Raw genomic sequence first — 19,134 nt, 5'->3', positions numbered from 1 at the left:
TTTGGGGTTAAAGTGTCCCCTAACTTGACTGAACTCTGGAAGCTAAACATGACTAAACATATCCCCAATTATAGCTGCTGTCAGGAGCAATTCTGCCCTTCCCCTGTCCTTTATGGGACGGATTAGTTTGATCAAAATGAATATTCTCCATTGGCTCCTGTATCCCTTGCAGATGTTAAGATGTTGCCCCTCTGGCTGTCTAAGGAAAGTGGCATCAGACATCGAGAGGATGTTTAATAAAAATGTCTGGAATGATAAAAAGCTTCTTTTTTTTTTTTTTTTTTTTTTACAAATGTCAACCAAAGCGGGTGGCCTCAGCCTATCCAGCATATTGTTCTATAACTGGGTTTGCCACAATCTAATTTGGGGCTGGCTAAAAAGTTGGCAAAAAGATGAGTCTAATTATGAACATAATTAGACTCAACTTTTTGTATGGACACTTGGGCTTCATCACCTCTCTTTGTGGGGTTGCTAACCTGCAAAATGTGTATTATCACCAAAGATGTTAAAAATAATCTGCTACACTGTTGAGGTTGGGAGGTGTGTTATTCAGTTTTGTGGAAGAAAAGGTTCAATCTCCATGCTAGCACCCATTTATGGGAATGGTGATTTTATTCCAGGTAGTGTTGACAACTCAACTTTTGATGTGTGGAAAACCAAAGGCATCAAGGTGATCTATTTAAGGAAGATACCTAAACTTTCTGCCCAAGAATCTTATCTTTTGAACTGGCAGGCAAAATCCTGCTCATTTTATTTCTCCCTTCTACTCCTTTCAGACTTCTATCTGTCCTGTGTCTACTCAGTCCTCTTTTGCAACAGACAAAGGGAAATTCAATATAAAATCCTCTATAGATTACATACTACACCCTCTATGCGGAACAAAATGAATCATAATTTTTCACCCCTCTGTCCAAAATGTCAGAGAGAAAAGGGGACTTGTATACATCTCTTTTGGCAATGTAAATACATTTCTCATTTATGGAATTGCAATGCTAAGTAACTTATCTGCATTTTCAAGATTAGAATTAAAATTAAAAAAGAATTAAAAACGATGCTGAGCTTTTTCTTTTAAATCAACCCTCTATGGATCTGTCACTTCCCTCTCAAATTTAGATTATTGGATTAATTATTGCTTCTGGCAAAAAAATTGCATCCTGCTTAAATGGATCAAAGATAGCCCACTCACTGTTACTTCATGGTACAAACAGATTATTTATTCGTTACCACGAGAGGATTGGCTCAGTGCTTAAGGGTAACGATCGACTGCTTCTAAAGATTTGGAAGCCACTCATGAACTACCTGATTGTCAATCTAATATCAAAAGGATTCCCTTTCTCATTCGTGGAAATTCTCCCTATGAAAAAATGACGCTGGGAATTCTCACCTGGACTCAGGCACACTAAAAGTGACATGGCCAGTGACAGACGGACCTGAGAATTGTCTCGTTTAAGCAAAGGAAGTGAGGTGCTCCTTGTTTTATTTTTTTCTTACTCTCTACTGTTTTTATTTATTTATTTATTTTTGTTAATGTTTGGCATGGCTTCTTGTGTTTGGAGTCAGTGTGGTGCAGCGGGCACCGGCCCCGGGGTCAGGCTTGGCATGGTTCGTGCACATGCCCAGGACAGGAAAGCTCTACAGCAGGTGATTAAAACTGCCCAGAACATCACTGGTTCCCATCCACAGAGCATCAGTGACCTTGGTGAAGTGAGTTGTCTCAACACAGACCAAAAGATACTGAAAGGCAGCAACCACCCCAGCCACAGTCTGTTCACCCTGCTGCCATCTGGAAAACAGAAGTATCCGCTGCCGAACCGGCAGGCTGTGAGACTACTCAACTTCTCCTTCAACGCCAAAAGATGTAGTAGGCTTTAGGGACAACTTTAAATGTATTTTTATAAACTACGTTTTAAAAAAAAGACAAATAAATCTGCTTTTTACTTTTAAAAAACATGCATGTTTTGGACAGTCTTCAGATCTCAATAATTACTGCAACTCTTATTTTTCAGTGATTAGATTAGAGCAACTTTGGAACTTTTCTGAATTTATTAAGGGTTTTCTGAGTCCAAATCTGTTGGGTCAAAAATAAACACACAGCAACCTGAATAATCAATTTTGGTGAAATTGTGCAAAGTTGTGTCAATCAAATTTGCTTTGTGGCATGGCCTCTTAACTTCTCATGATGATTGGACAGCTGGTGACCTTTCTGAGCCCATGTAAACAGGGCTTGTTTGATGCATTCAGCCACAATCACCACAATAGGAAAGTCAGCTCAGTATAGATCTGAAAAAGACTTCATTCAATCATTGACTTTGACAAGTCAGGAGAGTCACTTGGAACCATTTCAATGTAGCTACATGTCCCAAGATTAACTGTACAAGGAATTCTTTGTAAGAATAGAATGAGAGGCTAAATCAAGATTTAAGGTTTGGCATGACATTCCAGCAAAGTCCTATAATGTCCTATATAACCCCATAATGGGGTTTAGTTGAGGACTTTGCTGAAGAAAACAGTCTATGCCAGAAAGCTAACAAATGTAGTTAAACTGCACACATTCTGTCAAGAGGAGGGGTCAAAGATTCTACCAAAGGCTGGCTATAAGCTTATGGATGGCTACCAAAATTTCCTAATTATGGCAAAATGTCCCTTGGGATATTTAACCAAATACTAGCATTGCTTTATCTATATTTTGACCAAGCAAATTGGGCCACATTTTCAGAAGACCAACTATAAAATAATAAAACAACTAAAATTGATCAGCATTTCTTGAGACAAAGTAGTATATGCTCTAATTATTCCATCACAGAAAAATGAGAGTTGTGGAAATTATAAGAAACTCAAAACTGCACGTTCTTTACAAATGTACGTAAACTCCTGAACACAACAGTATATTGATATGCAATTGTGTCTTAATTTATGTTAGATGTTATTTGTTGCATTCACTTAGTTTTTCCCAAAGAAAATAGAAACTGTATTTTCATGTTGTACATTTTGTTCCTTTTGTCAGGCTTTATTAAAATAAAGCCTGACAAAAGGAACAGCTGAAATGGTTTCCTGTGTGCATTTAGTTTGGCATCTGTTTGTGTCTGTTGTAAATATGTCTCTCTAAGACAAGGGTTCCTAACTGGTTCAGCCTCAAGGCCCAAATTTTTCCATGGTCATTAGTTCAAGGTCCACACATTTGATAATTACCACAAATTCAATTTATTGCATTGCACGTAAACAACACATTGGCTAGAACACAAAGAAATAAAACATTCTGCAAGAGTAAACAGAAATGGCACCTTAAAATAAAAAGTTTGCGCTGCTCTAAGATGACTCGGGGCGGTGGCCTTTCAGGTAATAGATCCAAGAACAAGGTCTGCCGTGGCCTTCAGAGTGCTGGCTGGAGATTGTCAGCTTGCCAAACCACGGCCCTGGAGAGCCTCCTGGAGGGGCTTTGAAGGATACCAGGATGTTTTGGGAGTGTTTGGAGAGGATGGCATCCACCCCTTTGACGGTAAAGCAGGGGTTGTCCACCTGGGAGCAGGGTGAATAAGACTCAGGTTAAATCAGTTACAGACAAGCACACTGATCAAACTGAAGCATTGTGTAGAAGCTGGAGATGTGAGGAGTTGCAGTCTAAACATGTGCTTTTAATAGGCAGACTGCACCACTGTCTTTACTGTAGCTGTTCCAGGCTGCCTGGTGCCAGTGCACCCACCGCTGCCAAGCAGTTATTTCCTTGAATTTCAACAAATGCAAATACAAAGGTCTGTATTGGAATGCTATTGGTCGCTTTCATTCATATTTCACAAAAATAGCACATTTCCAATTTCAATCCACTCTTCTTTACCTGGAAAGAGAAAGTGGTGGTCTGCAGGAATACATTCTTGAAAGGGATAGTCATGCTTCTACTGTCAATGATGTTAAACGGGCCCTGGGCTTTAGGAGGGAGGCAGATCCCATGCAAGGGAAAGATGTATTCACCACCGACTCCTGAGGACAGGCTGAGCTGGCTTCTCACTTTCCCCAGCTGATAAGGTTCAAAACAAACCTCCACGCTGGCCTCTGATCCCACCTGGAATCCTGGAGAAACACCAACACTTTTGTCCACGATGAATTCTGGGTGATCAGTCTGCAGCGGAGAGATGACAAGGAGGAGCTTGTTCAGAATGAAAATTTCAGTCAATTGTGGACAGCTGTGATGTCTAAGGTTGGGCCCAATTTTTCATTTCACTTTCACTCCAATGTAAAGGCCCTGTGTTAAATAAAGCAACTGTCAGCACGCACATTCTCTGCAATAATTTTGTAGTTTATTGGATTTATTCAGCTGGGAAAGTATAATAGAAACTAAATCAAATGTCAGTTTGACAGTTCAGACAGAGACTTGTGGCAATACACTAAAGATCTAAGAAATTAATGGATTATTTAAATATTTTTTCAGTTGTCCAGCTTCTGAGTTAGTCACCTACCTTCATGTCTTCTATGGAGAATAAACTGATGTTAGCAAACAGTCGATAGCATATCACAGACATAGCATTTAAACAGAGGCTCCTTAATTATGCAAGAATGCAAAGTACTAGTGTTGCTGTATTAATTACAGGCCATATACAGAAGCTGGTTGCTACGATGATGGCAGCGCATGTAGATGCCAGTAGCTCCTCAAATCCTTGCTACTTTTTTGCTATATTTTGCTATTTTTTTCGACACCATTACCCCTTCTGCTGAAGCCCGACTTTTCTACGATAGAGAGGCACTTATCAACATCTGGAAAAGTTGTGTGGGGTTTGGACTGGATTGCAGCAAACCACGAGAAGATCCCCACCAATAGCATACGCTGAGCGGCCAGCCAGCTCAGAGGGGAGAAAGGAAGCCGAGAGCAACTGACAAAGAGAGGGAGGAAAGCCAACATCAGGGTGAGGCTGACCCGACTTGGACCAAATAAGCCTTCTTCTGATTAATGTCTGGTCGTAGGAGAATAAAGTGAATGAGATGTGATTGAGGCTCACTCAGCAACAGGAGATCAGAGACTGCTCTGTGCACATCTTCACAGAGACATGGTTAACCCCTAACATTCCGGATCAGGCTGTTGCAGGCTGACCTTGTTGGGAGCCATAAGGACACAAGACTGATGCAAATTCAAAAATTGCACTGCAGGAATTGAATATACCATTATCTGCAACATGCCCAAAGAACTGGATGGAATCTTTCAAAGTAGCTGCTGTTTTTAATCAACTCATTCTTCAACTCCAAAGATGTAGCAGGATCAAGGACAAATGTAATTTCGTCTTTTAAACAAGGTTTAAAAAACGAACTAATGAATACTAAATCTACCTTTAACCTCCTATATGCACTATTTTTATGCAATTTCAGGTAACAGAATGCCTAAGAAACTGTTAATCATTTGGGGAAAAATATGATACTTTGCAAGGCAAAAAATCATCCTATACAGCTTAGGTCCTATTTCATATCTAATTATTCTCCAACTGTCATCATCATTCTGAAACCATGAGGACCACTAATGTCCTCTGCTTCCACACAAAAAAAGGCAAACAGTGTCTGATGTCACTATTTTAGGTTACATAACAAGGTAGAGTAGGAATTTGGCGTAAACAGTATTACTAATCTTGAATCACAGCTGACAAATCTGCTACAGTGGAAATAAATGTCATAATACAGATTATTATGGATTCACTCTTGCTGCATATCAAGGATGCAGTCTTTAATACTCTGACTTGAAAATTAGGCCAGGAGATCATATTTTAATGTGACATGCTAATTTTCCTTTTTGTCATTATTGTAATTTAACTGCTATTTACGACATCTATTGCACGTCTGTCCGTCCTGGAAGAGGGATACCTCATCATCCTCTGCTGCTCTTCCTGTGGTTCCTTCCTTTTATTTCTTCAGTTCTGCAGTTCTTTTTTGGGAGTTTTTCCTTAGGTGATGTGAGGGTCTAAGGGCATAGGGATGTCGTACACTGTAAAGCCCTCTGAGGCAAACCCTGTTTTGTGAAATGGGCTTTATAAATAAAATTGACTTGACTTGACTTGACTAATGGCCATAGGTGAAGGTCGGACTGGTAAATCTTAAATCTCTACTATATGTTCCTGACTGTGCATGCCTCGTTTGGAACTGGTTCTGTTTTGTGGCATCAGATCTGGAACAAACCACAGTCCACTGCCAAGTTAGTTTAAAGGCTGTTACAACTAAAGACAGCAACACGACCGATTTATTTCTGCATCTCGACCTGCGGCAACCGAGTGGTAGAAATGTGTCTCACTCTGAGATGCACAAACAGCAGGTAAAAAGCAGCCGACATTGGTGGAATCGTTTTCCCGTTTCGTCAGGTATGACAGGAAAGCATTCTGCTGTAGAACTGTTACTGATGCAGCTGCGCTGCATATCGCTAAACATACGGAGCCCATATAATATATAGCCCCTCCCACGGACATCTTTCACCTCCGTCTGAAGATAACAAAATCGGACCTAAACTTACCGTGCTGAATCCCTCCGTGATAAGTTTCTACCGACTCCTGTGCTGAATATTCTTCTACCCATTCACCGCTGTGGGCTCCTATTAGAGCCCGGGCGTGTAAGTCATCTCCCTGGGTTCTTCTGTCCGCACCTCGGCCTCAGTGCCCCCCTGCTTTTCCACCATCTACTGGCGCTTTGCTGGCTCTGGTTTTCCCCTCTTTTTCAGCTCACTGGCATGCTGCTGTTACTCCTGGGCCTTCCTCCTTTTGAATTCCGTGCCTGGAGATCCAGCCACTAGCTCCAAGCTTGTGTCCTCCTCCCTGCTCCCCAGCCGGATTCCACGGCCACCGTATTCTGTCATGCCCCATTTTTCACTTCCACCACGGATCCACAACACTTCCACAACCACGTAGACCTCCATTCCTGTTGTCAAAGAAGCTCCGGGCGTTTATTTAACTACAATTTCTCATCCCCAAACTCCATTCCCTCTGTATGGTCCTACCGCTTCCGCAACTTCCCACAACGTCATCACAACAAACAGCACGCGAGACAGCCCAGCCCCAATGTCCGTCTGTCTCCTCCACAACCAATCAGCAAGCAGACTCACCTAAAACTCGCCCTCCTTAACACCCGTTCCCTCAACAATAAAACCCTAATTTTAAACGAACTCATTACAGACAATAACTTGGATTTCCTCTGTTTTACTGAAACTTGGCATAAACCGCTGGACTATTTAACGCTTAACCAAACCATTCCCACGGGAATACTCGTATTTCAATCACATCCTGAGGGACGGGGAGGTGGTGTTGCTGCTGTTTTTAAGAAGGATTTTATCTTCATCCCCATCACCATCCCTCTTGCTCACTCATTCGACCACCTAGCTCCCTGGTCCAACCCCCCTTGTCACGGCCATCATCTACCGCCCCCCACCAAACCTAACCCCTCATTTCTGTCTGACTTCTCCCACTTTGTCACCTAGTTATCTGCCACATCACCCTTTGTCCTCCTCCTTGGAGATTCAGACAGACAATCACCTTTAGAAACATCAAAGTCATCTGCCCTGCTGAATTCTCTACTTCACTGTCCACAATCTCATCAATTACTACAATCACACTTTCTCCTCCAGTCTAGACCATTTAGCTACCCCCAAGGCTCTCTTCTCCGCCATCTTTTTCTCCACCGAGTTTGGTGTGGAAAAAATCAGAGATTTTATTTTTAGGCCATATTGCCCAGACCTACCAAAACCTTTAACATTTGACCACCAAATTCTGATTAGTTCATTCTTAAGTTCAACTGGATGTTTGTGCCAAATTTGAAGATATTTCCTGAAGGTGTTCTTGAGATATCACATTCATGAGAATATGAAGGACATAAGGTCACAGTGACCTTGACCTTTGACCAAAGTCCCATAAGTTCATCCTTGAGTGCACATTGGCATTCTTGAGATATTGTATTCGCAACAATGGAACAGATGGACAACATGAAAACATAATGTCTCCACCCTGAGTTATAGTTGGCATGGAGTCAGAACTGGCAGACAAAAGGAAAATTTAAGAGCCAACAAAACATATAGTATCACAAGAACATGGTGTGTGCATTACATTTCAAACACGGAGGGATATGCTTAATGTTTTCTTACCTTGCACTCAGTTTTGTAGCGGGAGTAGTTTGTGAACTTAACAAGAACAGAGTGGCTGCTGCCCAAAGAAGTGCTGAAGTGGACAGTTTTCTCTGGTAGTGGGGGCAGAGCTCTGAGAAGCAGATTGTAATGGAACTGGCCCAGATCATTACTGCACAGAGTCAGCCTGGCTGTAGTCTCACCCACACAGAGCGGCTGGTACTTTAAACTCAGAGAACCCTACAAACAGGACCCCCCCCCCCCCCCCCCCACACACAAAAACACACACACACAGAGTATCAATAAAGGTTGTTAGTGAGCACACAGCTGTATGTGTAGTGCAGGAATAGATCCCATGAGTTTCCACCTTGGACTGTGCTTGTACAGTGTGCTGAGACGGGGCACTGATGTCAGGGCATTTACACTCAGTACTGAAGCAGACAGCTGTGCTCAGGGGATTCTCCACCTCTATCGTGGCTGAGGCTGTCTGCCGGACTGAAGTCACCAGCTCTGTGGTAGACAGGACTCCTGGAGGCGTGGCTTCAAAGTTAATGAGGTAGAACAAGTACTCGCTGGACAACTCACTGTGAAATGTCACCTGAAGAGAAGAGTTAAAAGGTGATGTAAGGAAAAGGCTCAGAAATATATATTCAGATCTGGTCACAGAAATGTGTGTGTGATCGAACCTTGGTGTTGTACTGCCCTTCTTTGTGAGCAAAGAAAGACATCTTGTAGTCTCTCTTAGCTAAAGCAGGGACATCAATGTATTCTGGACCCTTGAGGGACACTGTAGCATCTGGCATGTCAGGCTTCAGGATCTCTGTTAGCACACGAAACCTGAGTGCACAGAAACACTCATGACTCCAGTGATCCGAACAGGCTGGTGTATTGTATTATGATGTATTATCTATCATACACATCCAACATTCACATTTTGCAGTTAAGTTCTTTTAAAGGCCCAGACACACCAAACTGACATCAAAAAACTAACGTTCCGAAAAGCTGCCTGTTGTGGCGTCATGTTGCTGTGTCTTGGCCATAAAGTAATACATGAACAAACCATAAAGACCACAACCGACAGCCAACCAGCATGTCTGATCTGCACCTGTGTAAGAGGAAACAACCCTCTAAAGCAGCAGACAGCGGCCGTTTGTAATTGTCATTCAAAAGTGACACTGGAGGACTGTCATGACTCAGTTAGCACATAAAAAACCCATTCTAATGTTGAAAAAACAAAACGTGTTTAGCAACAATACAAACTGTCAGAAGGGTCTCTGCTATAGATCAGATCTGACATGTTTGTTTTGATTTAATTCCCTTTAGACTTTAAACCTTTATTCACTTTAAACACATCTGTTTCTCTTCTCATGTGCTGAGCTGAACTGCCAATCAGATGCTGCTTCTTGACCATTGTGGTGGTCATGCTGCTTCTTGGCGTTTGATTACTTTTCTAACAAATGTTTAAAACAGGGTAATAAAGCTGAAAAGACCCAAAAACGTAAGTGCATAAATGTATAAAAAGGATATTTCTACATGGCAAGAAGATGAAAAGCAACAGAATTAAAGTTTCATTCCACACTTTTTTTACTGAAAATATTGTTTTTCATATGTTAGCCCTTTGTAATCACCAAAATTTTGATTAGCAGTGGGGGTTTCCTTGTGTGTTTTTTTTTCACCTCACCTCAAACATGTAAACTTCATCACCTACAGAAGTACTGGTGGTGAGTAAGTTGACCTGATAGAGGTGAGCTGTCAGTAAGAGTCTGCTGTCTGCAGCTTTTCATCTGACATCTCACTCTGAGGCTGTTTCTGCTTTTACTTTCCTCCTCCTTCAGTAGACTTGTTTTTTTTTAATTAAAGATAAGCTGTTAACAAAATTCAGCTAATTACAGTGATAAACATAGTTAATTTCCTAAAGATCTTCACAATAAAAGCCCCCATTATTTTGTTATGTAATGCTTTTATTGTGAAGGAGCAAAATAAAGACATTTTGTGTTTCGGCTGCAACTTAAAATCAAACATAAATAAGTAAAATAAAGCAAACACCAAAAGTAAAACAGGGAGACCACAGAGATTCAGCTAGATAGAAACAACAGAAGTACTGATAGCTGAACACAAACAGACATTTGAAAGAGTCTTTGCGCAGACAGACAAGGAGAGGTGTGAATTCACAAAAACATGCTTGTTTCGGGGCTGTGCTTGAGGAAGGCTATTTGTGTTTATGGACCTACTTCAGAGAGGGTCCACCCTGGGTGCGGTTTGGCATGGCATGGCACATTTAAACTGATAATGGACATGAAGAAAGGTGCAGCAGAGTTCGACTTAGTTTAGCCAAAAGCAGTGATGACAAAACAGTGAGAGTGATTCCTCTCACCCACAAGCTCTCCAACACCAATTCAACATGCTGAGTTGACTGAAAAAAAGGGCTGTCAAGGGCTGAGAAAGGCCTACAAGGGCCAACACTGCGAAACACACTGCAGCGACTAGTGTCACGCTCACTGCAAACCGACCATCGGCTTGGTGTGTACGCAGCAAAATGAACAAAATTGAGCATAGCGTTAGTTCAGGCAGGCCACAGTGTCAAGTGCTGCTACTGTTGATATCAGCTGATATCATGCAAGCCTCATCAGCTGATGGCCAGCCGATTCACCTCTAAGCATCTGATTCGCTAACTCACTTGCGCCACCTTATATAAGCTGCTCTAGCCTGCCTGCTCTTTCCTGTTTCCTCTGCATGCCGCTGGTCCCTATTTGCGATGAGGATCTGTGGCTGGTCGATTGTGTCCTAGACTGGTGTTTTGCCTCATCGCTCCAATGCTGTCGGGCCATTGCTGATGGGGGCACTGCGTCAGTTCGCCAGAGCTCTTGTTTGGCTAATAGCAGTCATGTTTCTCCCTGTGTTGATGACTGGCCAGTGCCCTGGCTGCTGGAGGCCTTGTTCGACCATGATGTTCCGTTTCCTTGTGACACCTCTCGTGATGATCTCTGTGAATTGCTCATGGCCCATGTCCCTATGGAGCTGTCTGTTGCTGATTGCACTCCCTCTGTTGCTGGGAAAGCCACCGAGAAGAGGAAGCACAGCGTCCGCGCCTCTGCTGCTGCTCCTGTTCCGATTGCCGTTCCACCGTCCAAGCAGGCTCGTATTCTACGAGCCTGCTTGGACTTGAAGGCTCCACCTTCCGGGTCCTGCACCGTTGATCCGGGGGTGGATACAGGCTTGTTGCCCTTGGCTGGCATGCAGTCATCGCTCAACGGCATGATCCAGGCTCTTGAATCCGCTGCATCTTCCTCCTCCGCCGCACGGCAGCGTCCACGTCGGGGCCCAATGACGTCCTTCTCCCTGGCCCCGATGACGTCGTTATCCCGCGGAGGTCGCTGGGAACTGCAGTCAAGTTCTCGACAAGGGTCCCCTTCTTCCCTCCTGCTGCTGCACTCTCCCCCAGCCTAGGGGCCATATTCTTGCAGGTAATGACGTTAATCTTGTCAAGATCTTGCTCTGCTCTGATCTGAATGACAAGCATATTGTTGATTGTGGGGATGTGTCAGTTGTGCTGAAGGACAGCGACACCTGTCTGTCTAAAGCTCTGACTTTTGCTGAATTTACTGTGGCCTCTGGTGTGTTCTGTCATCTGCAAGGTCTATCCGTCCCGCCGGGCTGAACTGGACACATAATCTGGCAATCATTTCTGAGATGGGGGGAGGCTTTTTTACGACTATCACAGGTCCTTCTCTGCGAAGGCTGCCATGTACATTCAGAGGTTAAACCAGGGACGGGTCTGTTGTTGATTTGGCCCTCATAAGTAGAAATTTAACTGCTCATCCGACTCTGTCCTGCTCTGTCTGTGGCTCTTTCTCTCATTCTTCTACTCTGTGCTGCAAAACTGTGGTGTCTGGACCTCCGCCCGGGCTTTGTCCCCAACCCGGGGAGACCAAGGTGACTCCTCTGTCTACTCCATTGTGTTACAATTTCAATGAAAATGTGCGTAAATTCAGTCAATGTCCCTGAGCTGGGGAGGGCTCTCAAGAAGCATCCCGACCGGTGTCTGACCTGCTTTCCCTGCTTGGTCATTTAAATTTTGCCATGTGTGTTATCCCCCATGGCCACTCTTTTGTTTCCTATGTTTAGGAGCCTCGCCACAGACTTGGCGAGGCTCCTTGATGCGGTGACTCTGGACGCTGGCTGCCAGTAGGAGCTCCGGTTCTGGTCCCTCCTGTGCAATGCTTGGAATGATGTTTCTTTCTTTTATATTGACGCTCTCAAATCCTCTCTTGCTCTTCAGCTCTGTATGGATGCAGCCCCCTCTTTTTCAAGGATAAAGGGTTCGCTGAAGTATGGCCAAAAGAACTATTATCACTGCCACCCAACGTGTCTTCTATTGCAGTCATGGAGTTATACCCAATATTCATTGCTTGTCTTTTGTGGGAAAAGCACTGGTCTAGGAAACAAATTTTGTTTTATTGTGACAATAAAGCAACTGTTATCATTAACAAAGGACATTCTTCAGTCTCATTTATCAATAGATTCATGAGGCGCATCACATAGTGTTCAGTGTTGGGTAAGTTTATTGTTTGAGCGTTTCACATTCCTGGCTTAGATAACAAGATTGCTGATTCCCTGTCTCGATTGACTTTCAGACATTTCACCATCTGTGCCCAGAGGTGGCGCCATCCAGCCTGACCTGCCCTCCATTCAATCAAACAGTGCTAAGTTCACCACTACAATCGTACATGCTGTCCTCATCTCGAGATATGCACTCCCTCTTAGCCAAATTCACATTAAAAACGTACGATTCTGCATGGGCTCACTTCACCTCTTTTGGTGCAGCCTTCTCTGTGACAGTTTTTGATCCATCTCCTGCTGAATGGCCTTAAGAGAGAGAAACCTCAAGGCAAGGATATTTGGCTTCTCTCACTCTCCCACTTCTGCACAAACATATCCCGCACTTAAGGGCTGGGCGCTTTGGTCCTTATTGTGATCTTTTTATTAGAAACAGTGTTTCTCACAGCCTTTTAGGGGTTTCTCAGAGGTGGTGAATTCACTACACGCATGGAAGCTTTCGATCCCTCACAAAACCTCACCATATCTGATGTTAAGTCTTATACACACCACTTTTCTAGAGCCAGGGATGGAACAAAAATTCTGATATCTGAAAATAATACTGATTTTTGTCCTATGTCTTCCATGAGGCATTACTTGAAAAGCCGACCTCAAGCCAACCAGGACGAGAATCTTTTTGCCACGGAGGAGGGGAAAACAATGTCCTAAGCTTGGTTTGCTTCATGCTTTCGCCTCCTCTGCCAATACTGCAAGCTTCCTCCAGGTCGTTTTACAGCCCATTCCCTGTGCACAGGAGCAGCAAGGACCGCTTCACCCATTCTAGAGAGCATCTATTATTCTGCATGCTCAAAAGGCTACGAGTGCTCTCTGATCTGCTGGCTTCAATTAAACTGTTAAGCGTGAACCTGATTATACCCGATTATAACCTTGATAAATTTCAATTTCTCCATCTTAGTTCCTCTCCACCCAATTTGCGTCTTGGCTCCTCCTTCGGCTCTTCCAAGGAGCCTTGGAAGACCAGGGCAGTCTGCCTGGTATGGTCATTTTGGGGTTTTGTTTTCTTTTGCTGCTGCTCTCCCTGCCTCAAGTCTTCCTTGTATGCACAGGAAGGGCAGGGGGTGTTGTTCCGGTTTAACGCATTCCACGTAAGCATGTTGAAGGGCAGGGGGACCCCAGAACAGGTCCTTACTTCTAATAAAATTAATTAAAATTCTAATCTAATTAAAAGCTGCTAAGAAGTGTTTTTGAAAAAGTGGTTCTGTCTGAAGTTGAGCATAGCTTTGGTTCAGGCAGGCCATGGTGTCAAGCGCTGCTACTGTTGAAATCAGCTTAAAAAAGCTAAAGCTCTTTAATCTGCTAGCTTCAATTAAATGTTTAGCATATAATATTAGTTACAGCCTAATTTCCTTGATATGCTACTAGTTGTGGGCCTGAATTACCATGCTAGTCTCTTTAAACCCAAATTGCATCTAGCTCCTCCTACTGGCTCTTCCAAGAAGCCTTGGAAGGCCAGGGAGGTTTGCCTGGTATGGACGTTTTGGGGTTTTTGTTCTTTTATTTTATTTGCTGCAGCACTTCTGGTCTCCCTGCCTCAGAAACATGTGCTGTTCCTGTTTTACACTTCCAAATACTAATAATAAGCTAAATCTAAGAGCAAGAAGCTAAGAAGTGTTTTCCTTGACTAAGTGATCCTGACTGAACTGAAATTTTACTTCACTCACTTGGTGAAGTTAACATGAAAACATGGCTGTGTGTGTGTGTGTGTGTGTGTGTGTGTGTGTGTGTGTGTGTGACAGAGTGTGTGTGAGTGTGTGTGCTTTACCGCTGTTGCTTGGAGAGCCAGTTGTGCACACAGAGCAGCTCTGTGTGAAGACTCTTGGCAGGCAGCTTGTGCACAATGGTGTCCTCTGCCTGGGGAGGTTCAGCAGTTCCTTGCAGAATGAACAGCTTTCCTATTCCATTAGGGAAGGTGAAAGAGACAGATCCCTGAGGAAATAGGGACATATATGACAGGTTAAAGTCTGTGATAAAGTTCATGTTACACTTCATTGCTCTGTTTTGTTCGATGAAATGCAAAAGAGTGTACAATTAAAGTAGAGATTGTTGAAATGTTAGTGCTCCTTTACCAGGTGTTTCTCTCCCTCAGCAGTCATGGTCAGTGGTTGATAGGTGATATTGTAAGTCTTGCTTTGTAGGGGTCCAAGGGTCACGGAGGGTTCCATACTCCACTGGTCGCCCTCTATGACAGGTCTGATGCTGCAGTGCTGGTTTGTGGGGTTGGATACGGGAAGGCTCTGGGTGTTAGAGCCACGTACTGGGCAAAAAAAATTCACCACCTGCACCACAAGCATTGAGAAGGAGGTAAAATTTCTACAATAGCTACTACAAAAGCAGTTATATTATAGGTGATACCTATCAATGAGAAAGCAGGATAAATGAACTACAGTAGTAATCAGCTTATCCCAAATACAGTAGAAAATGTGTACACACATTTTCTGAAGCTTTTTCTCAGTTCTCATCATCATGTTGCATGTTATTGTCTGATCACAAATCTGGTGATCCTCTGCCTATGCTACAAACCCTGCACACTGTTCGCTGCTTCAGCAACAATAAACCCTGGATTACCAGTGACATCAAGGCACTTCTCAACCAGAAAAAGGAGGCCTTCAGGGATGGAGACAACATGTTCAACATGAGCTGAAGAAGAGCCTGAGGCAGGCCAAAGGGGATTACAGAGGGAAGGTGGAGAGACAGCTTCAGCACAACAACACTAGGGAGGTGTGGAGAGGAATGAGGACCATCACAGGCTATGGAAAGAGCAGCCACACAACAGGTGATGTGGACCCCCTTAAAACTTCCCCCCATCAGACTCTATAAGAACTCTATCATCTACCCTCTGTCCAATAAGACCCTACCCAAACTTGTTTCCCCACACCAGTCTGCAATATCTTTCAATATCAGCTAATTGGAAGCAACTGAATGTTTTCCAAATTTTCATTGATCTTGAAGTCTGCTAACACTTAGCTTTTAGCTTTTTGTCTGCCGGAGAACCCTTCAGAATCATCGTCCAAAATATGAATTTGCTATTGTTTCAACAGCATAATTTCTTAACATTGTAATATCAGTCAAATGTGATTATTAATGCTGTTGGTCAATGAAGACTGTCCACACAAAAGGCAGCATACCTGCAATAGAAACCTTGGGAAGAAAACAGTTACTGCAAAAATACAGAACACAATAAAGAAATGTGTTCATTGAGATGGGAAACTGAAGGGATGGTTCAGATTTTTGTTGAAGTAGGGTTATATGAGGTACTTATCTATGGTGTATTACAAGTGGTAGATGGCCGTCAGAGTTTGGAGGCACCACCACAGAAGCTGAGTAATGTGCTGCTTTGGAGGGTTCAGCAACAAAACACGTTGTAGCCAACTAAAACTATATTCATATCCCACCATATATCAGTTTAAATGTTCACAATATTTAAAATATTTTTACCACTTAGTTTCCATTTACCACTCATGTGAACTGAGTGATAACCATAAAAGTGCTTTTGCAGAACATTATGTCACAGTGAATTGATCTTTGACCTTCTGGATATAAAATATCATCACTTCATCATATTATTGTATTACACATTTGTGTGAAAATTTGTCATAACTGGTGTATGAATTCTCGAGTTATGGCCTAAAACATGTTTTATGAGATCACAAAGACCTTGACCTTTGACCAAATTCTAATCAGCCAAGTCCAAGTGGACGTTTGTGCCAAATCTGAGGAAAAACTATTGAGACATTCTTAAAGATATTGCACTCATCAGAATGATTCTAATCAGGTCATTGTTGAGTCCAAGTAGATTTGTGCCAATTTTTAAAAAGTTCTCTAAAGGTGTTCTTGAGATATCACGTTTACCTGAATGTGATGGTCAGACATACGCATGGACAGATAAATAACCTGATAACATAACGTCTCCAGCGTCGACTATCAACGGCATGGATGCATAAAAAATAGTCTAACACATAATTATTGTTGAGGAAAACTCAGTCTTAGGGCAGAGGTTTCTGAACAGGGACCTATCCAAATAGGTCAAAGTTCACTTCCAGGTTTAATCTTGCCAGATTGGACACCAAGGAATTAAAGGTGAATTGCTCTAAGATCCCCACACATACATGAAGTGACTGTCATGTTGAATCCTCACACATAAAGCCATGTGACTATTTGTGTTTGTGTTGTGAACGTGTGCGCACCTTTCCAAAGTCCAGAGTATCTTGAGGATTACGGTCGATGTCTCTGAGGCCTCCGTCAGGCTTTTCAACTTGAACAGATGTGCTCATGCTGAAACAATCTGCTTTAATTGTGAGTGCGAGTGGCTCTGACTTCCTCTTCACTTTCAAGACCAATCTGAAGCTCACATAACCCTGCTGGCAGGGCATGAAGGACACCAACAGTGGCAACCTGCACCAAAGACTTCCCAATCATTGACAGATACACTGCTCTCTCTTACTTTCTACAATCTATGCTATGAGATTAGCCATTTGTGCCAGATGCACAGTACACAATACAGAAGTCAGTGATTGTGTTTTCAAAAAAATCAATACTGAAACACTTTTAAACCTCATAATTTACATATTGCTTTTGAAGACTGAAGCCTTTACATTCAGTCATACTTAGTGTGTGTTATGGTGTCACTGACCTGTCTTTAGCTGCCACTGTACCGGTCATGGGCTGCACAATGAGTTTGGACTGCTGCTTGTCACAGAGAAGAGATGACTGCACCACAGAGAAGTGGAAAAGCTCCTGCTCTCCATTCACCACATCAACTGTCTGTTTCATTCTGCGACCTGTGCACCCCCCCCCCCCCCCACACACACACATATAGATTGAAGCTGGAAAAAATGACACAACTATAATAATAGTTGCCAATTCTTTTTTCGGGGTATGAAAGGGGGAGAGAGGGGATTACGTGCAGCAAATAGCCACAGGGAATATTCAAGGAATAAATGTACTTAGTTACATTCCAGCTCTGTTCACCTCTGCTGAACCACTGTAACTGAAATTAGAGTTACTGGGATCGATCCACCAAGCTGATGAGAAAATTAATGATACAGTCATTACACGTAAGTACTCTAAAACGTTATCTAAATTTGATTACATTATATTCCGATTTTTTTTTAAATGTTCTTCAAATGTTAAACTTGCGCTGGGCCTGTGAAAACAAGATGTTTTTTCTTATCTTGGTCAGAGTGCTCTTGACCACTCATAAAACTTTCTTACCTAAGAGAAGAGCAAAAATGAGATCACATTGGTGAATCCCAAAAAACAATGGGTACTAATAAAATAAGAACAGATCATGGATACAAACAAAATAAGAAAAGATCTTTTTACACATGGCTTCTTGCATGACGTCCAATGTTTGTACGACATTCACAATAAGAACCTCATTAAAGTAGAAACACAACCTCAACCATACACATCTGCATTAACCCTCATCTTAAAGGGGCCCAATCATGCTTTATGGGGTTTTCCCTTTTCTTTATTGTTTTGTGTGAAATTTTTGTGCTTGTAAAAGCTCTCCAAGTAATACAGCCCAAAGTCCAAGCGAAAGGGAGCTCTCTCCCTCAGAGGACACTACTCCTGCAAACAGCTTGTTTGAGTTTCAGTGTTTACTTCCATAACAATGTGACATCTCAATGTAATCTATCAGAGCAGACTAGGATTTCAGGAGGTAGGACATAAACTCAGAAAAGACTGTTTCAGACAGAGGCGCTGCAGCAGAGGACAGTATGAGACACATGATGTGTGTTGAGTTGAGTCTCAGTACATGGGACTACACTTCCCAGAGTGCAACAGCGAGAGGCAAGAGGGTGCTTGATTGCACTCTGATTTAGAGCACCTGGGAAGGACTGGGGGAGCTCAACAGTCACACACACAGAGGAGAAAGGAGCAAGAGGAGACAAAGGAGAGGAGACCCAAGTCCACCTTTGGATTCAGGCCAAAGACGCCAATGGTCTGTAGAATGTTTATTTGCTTCTTGTCGTCTGAAATGTGCAGCATTTATTTGATTTGATTTTCTGTCCAATAAGCTATTAAGATATTTAATTTTGAGCTTAAATAGAGTAAAATTATAGCATATATATTCTGTTAAATGTTAAAACACTACTCTTTTTCTTGATTATTCTTTATTCAATTTAAAAGGCTTAAATGATTAATTAATTGAAAATGGGTAATGTGCCAACTTTTTGGTTCTGTGCTGGATGGTAATTTTGTTTTCTGTCTTTAAAGGTTTACAACCTATGAAACAAGATGACCAACCAACTAAAAATAAAATAAAAGTTTGAGTTGGAACCTTGAATCGAGTTGTCCTCGCGTCAATTTGGTGGGAAAAAGAGGTGGACTTGACAATGTGTTTTCTGAACATTAAAGCATGTAAACCTGTTCTAGTAGAACCCTGAAATACAAATATGATACAGAAAATGAGCATAATAGGGTCTCTTTGACAAAGATCT

At 42.5% G+C, this 19,134-nt stretch overlaps 1 protein-coding gene across 1 annotated transcript in view; it reads right to left on the bottom strand.

The window, feature by feature from the left end:
- Positions 1-3,239: 3,239 nt before the first annotated feature.
- hydin (HYDIN axonemal central pair apparatus protein) overlaps positions 3,240-19,134 on the bottom strand; it is a 143,651-nt gene continuing 127,756 nt past the window's right edge. The window contains 10 exon segments of the mRNA XM_042502646.1: positions 3,240-3,516; positions 3,833-4,114; positions 8,096-8,314; positions 8,442-8,672; positions 8,761-8,911; positions 14,454-14,617; positions 14,758-14,967; positions 16,711-16,778; positions 16,866-17,083; positions 17,322-17,469. Of these exon segments, the coding sequence (XP_042358580.1) occupies positions 3,307-3,516; positions 3,833-4,114; positions 8,096-8,314; positions 8,442-8,672; positions 8,761-8,911; positions 14,454-14,617; positions 14,758-14,967; positions 16,711-16,778; positions 16,866-17,083; positions 17,322-17,469 (1,901 nt within the window). The 3' untranslated portion in view covers positions 3,240-3,306.

The sequence above is a fragment of the Plectropomus leopardus genome, chromosome 15 (assembly GCF_008729295.1).
Source record: "Plectropomus leopardus isolate mb chromosome 15, YSFRI_Pleo_2.0, whole genome shotgun sequence".
NCBI lineage: Eukaryota > Metazoa > Chordata > Actinopteri > Perciformes > Serranidae > Plectropomus > Plectropomus leopardus.
The sequence above is the reverse complement of the archived record's forward strand: the minus strand, read 5'-3'. Positions and strand labels throughout refer to the sequence as shown.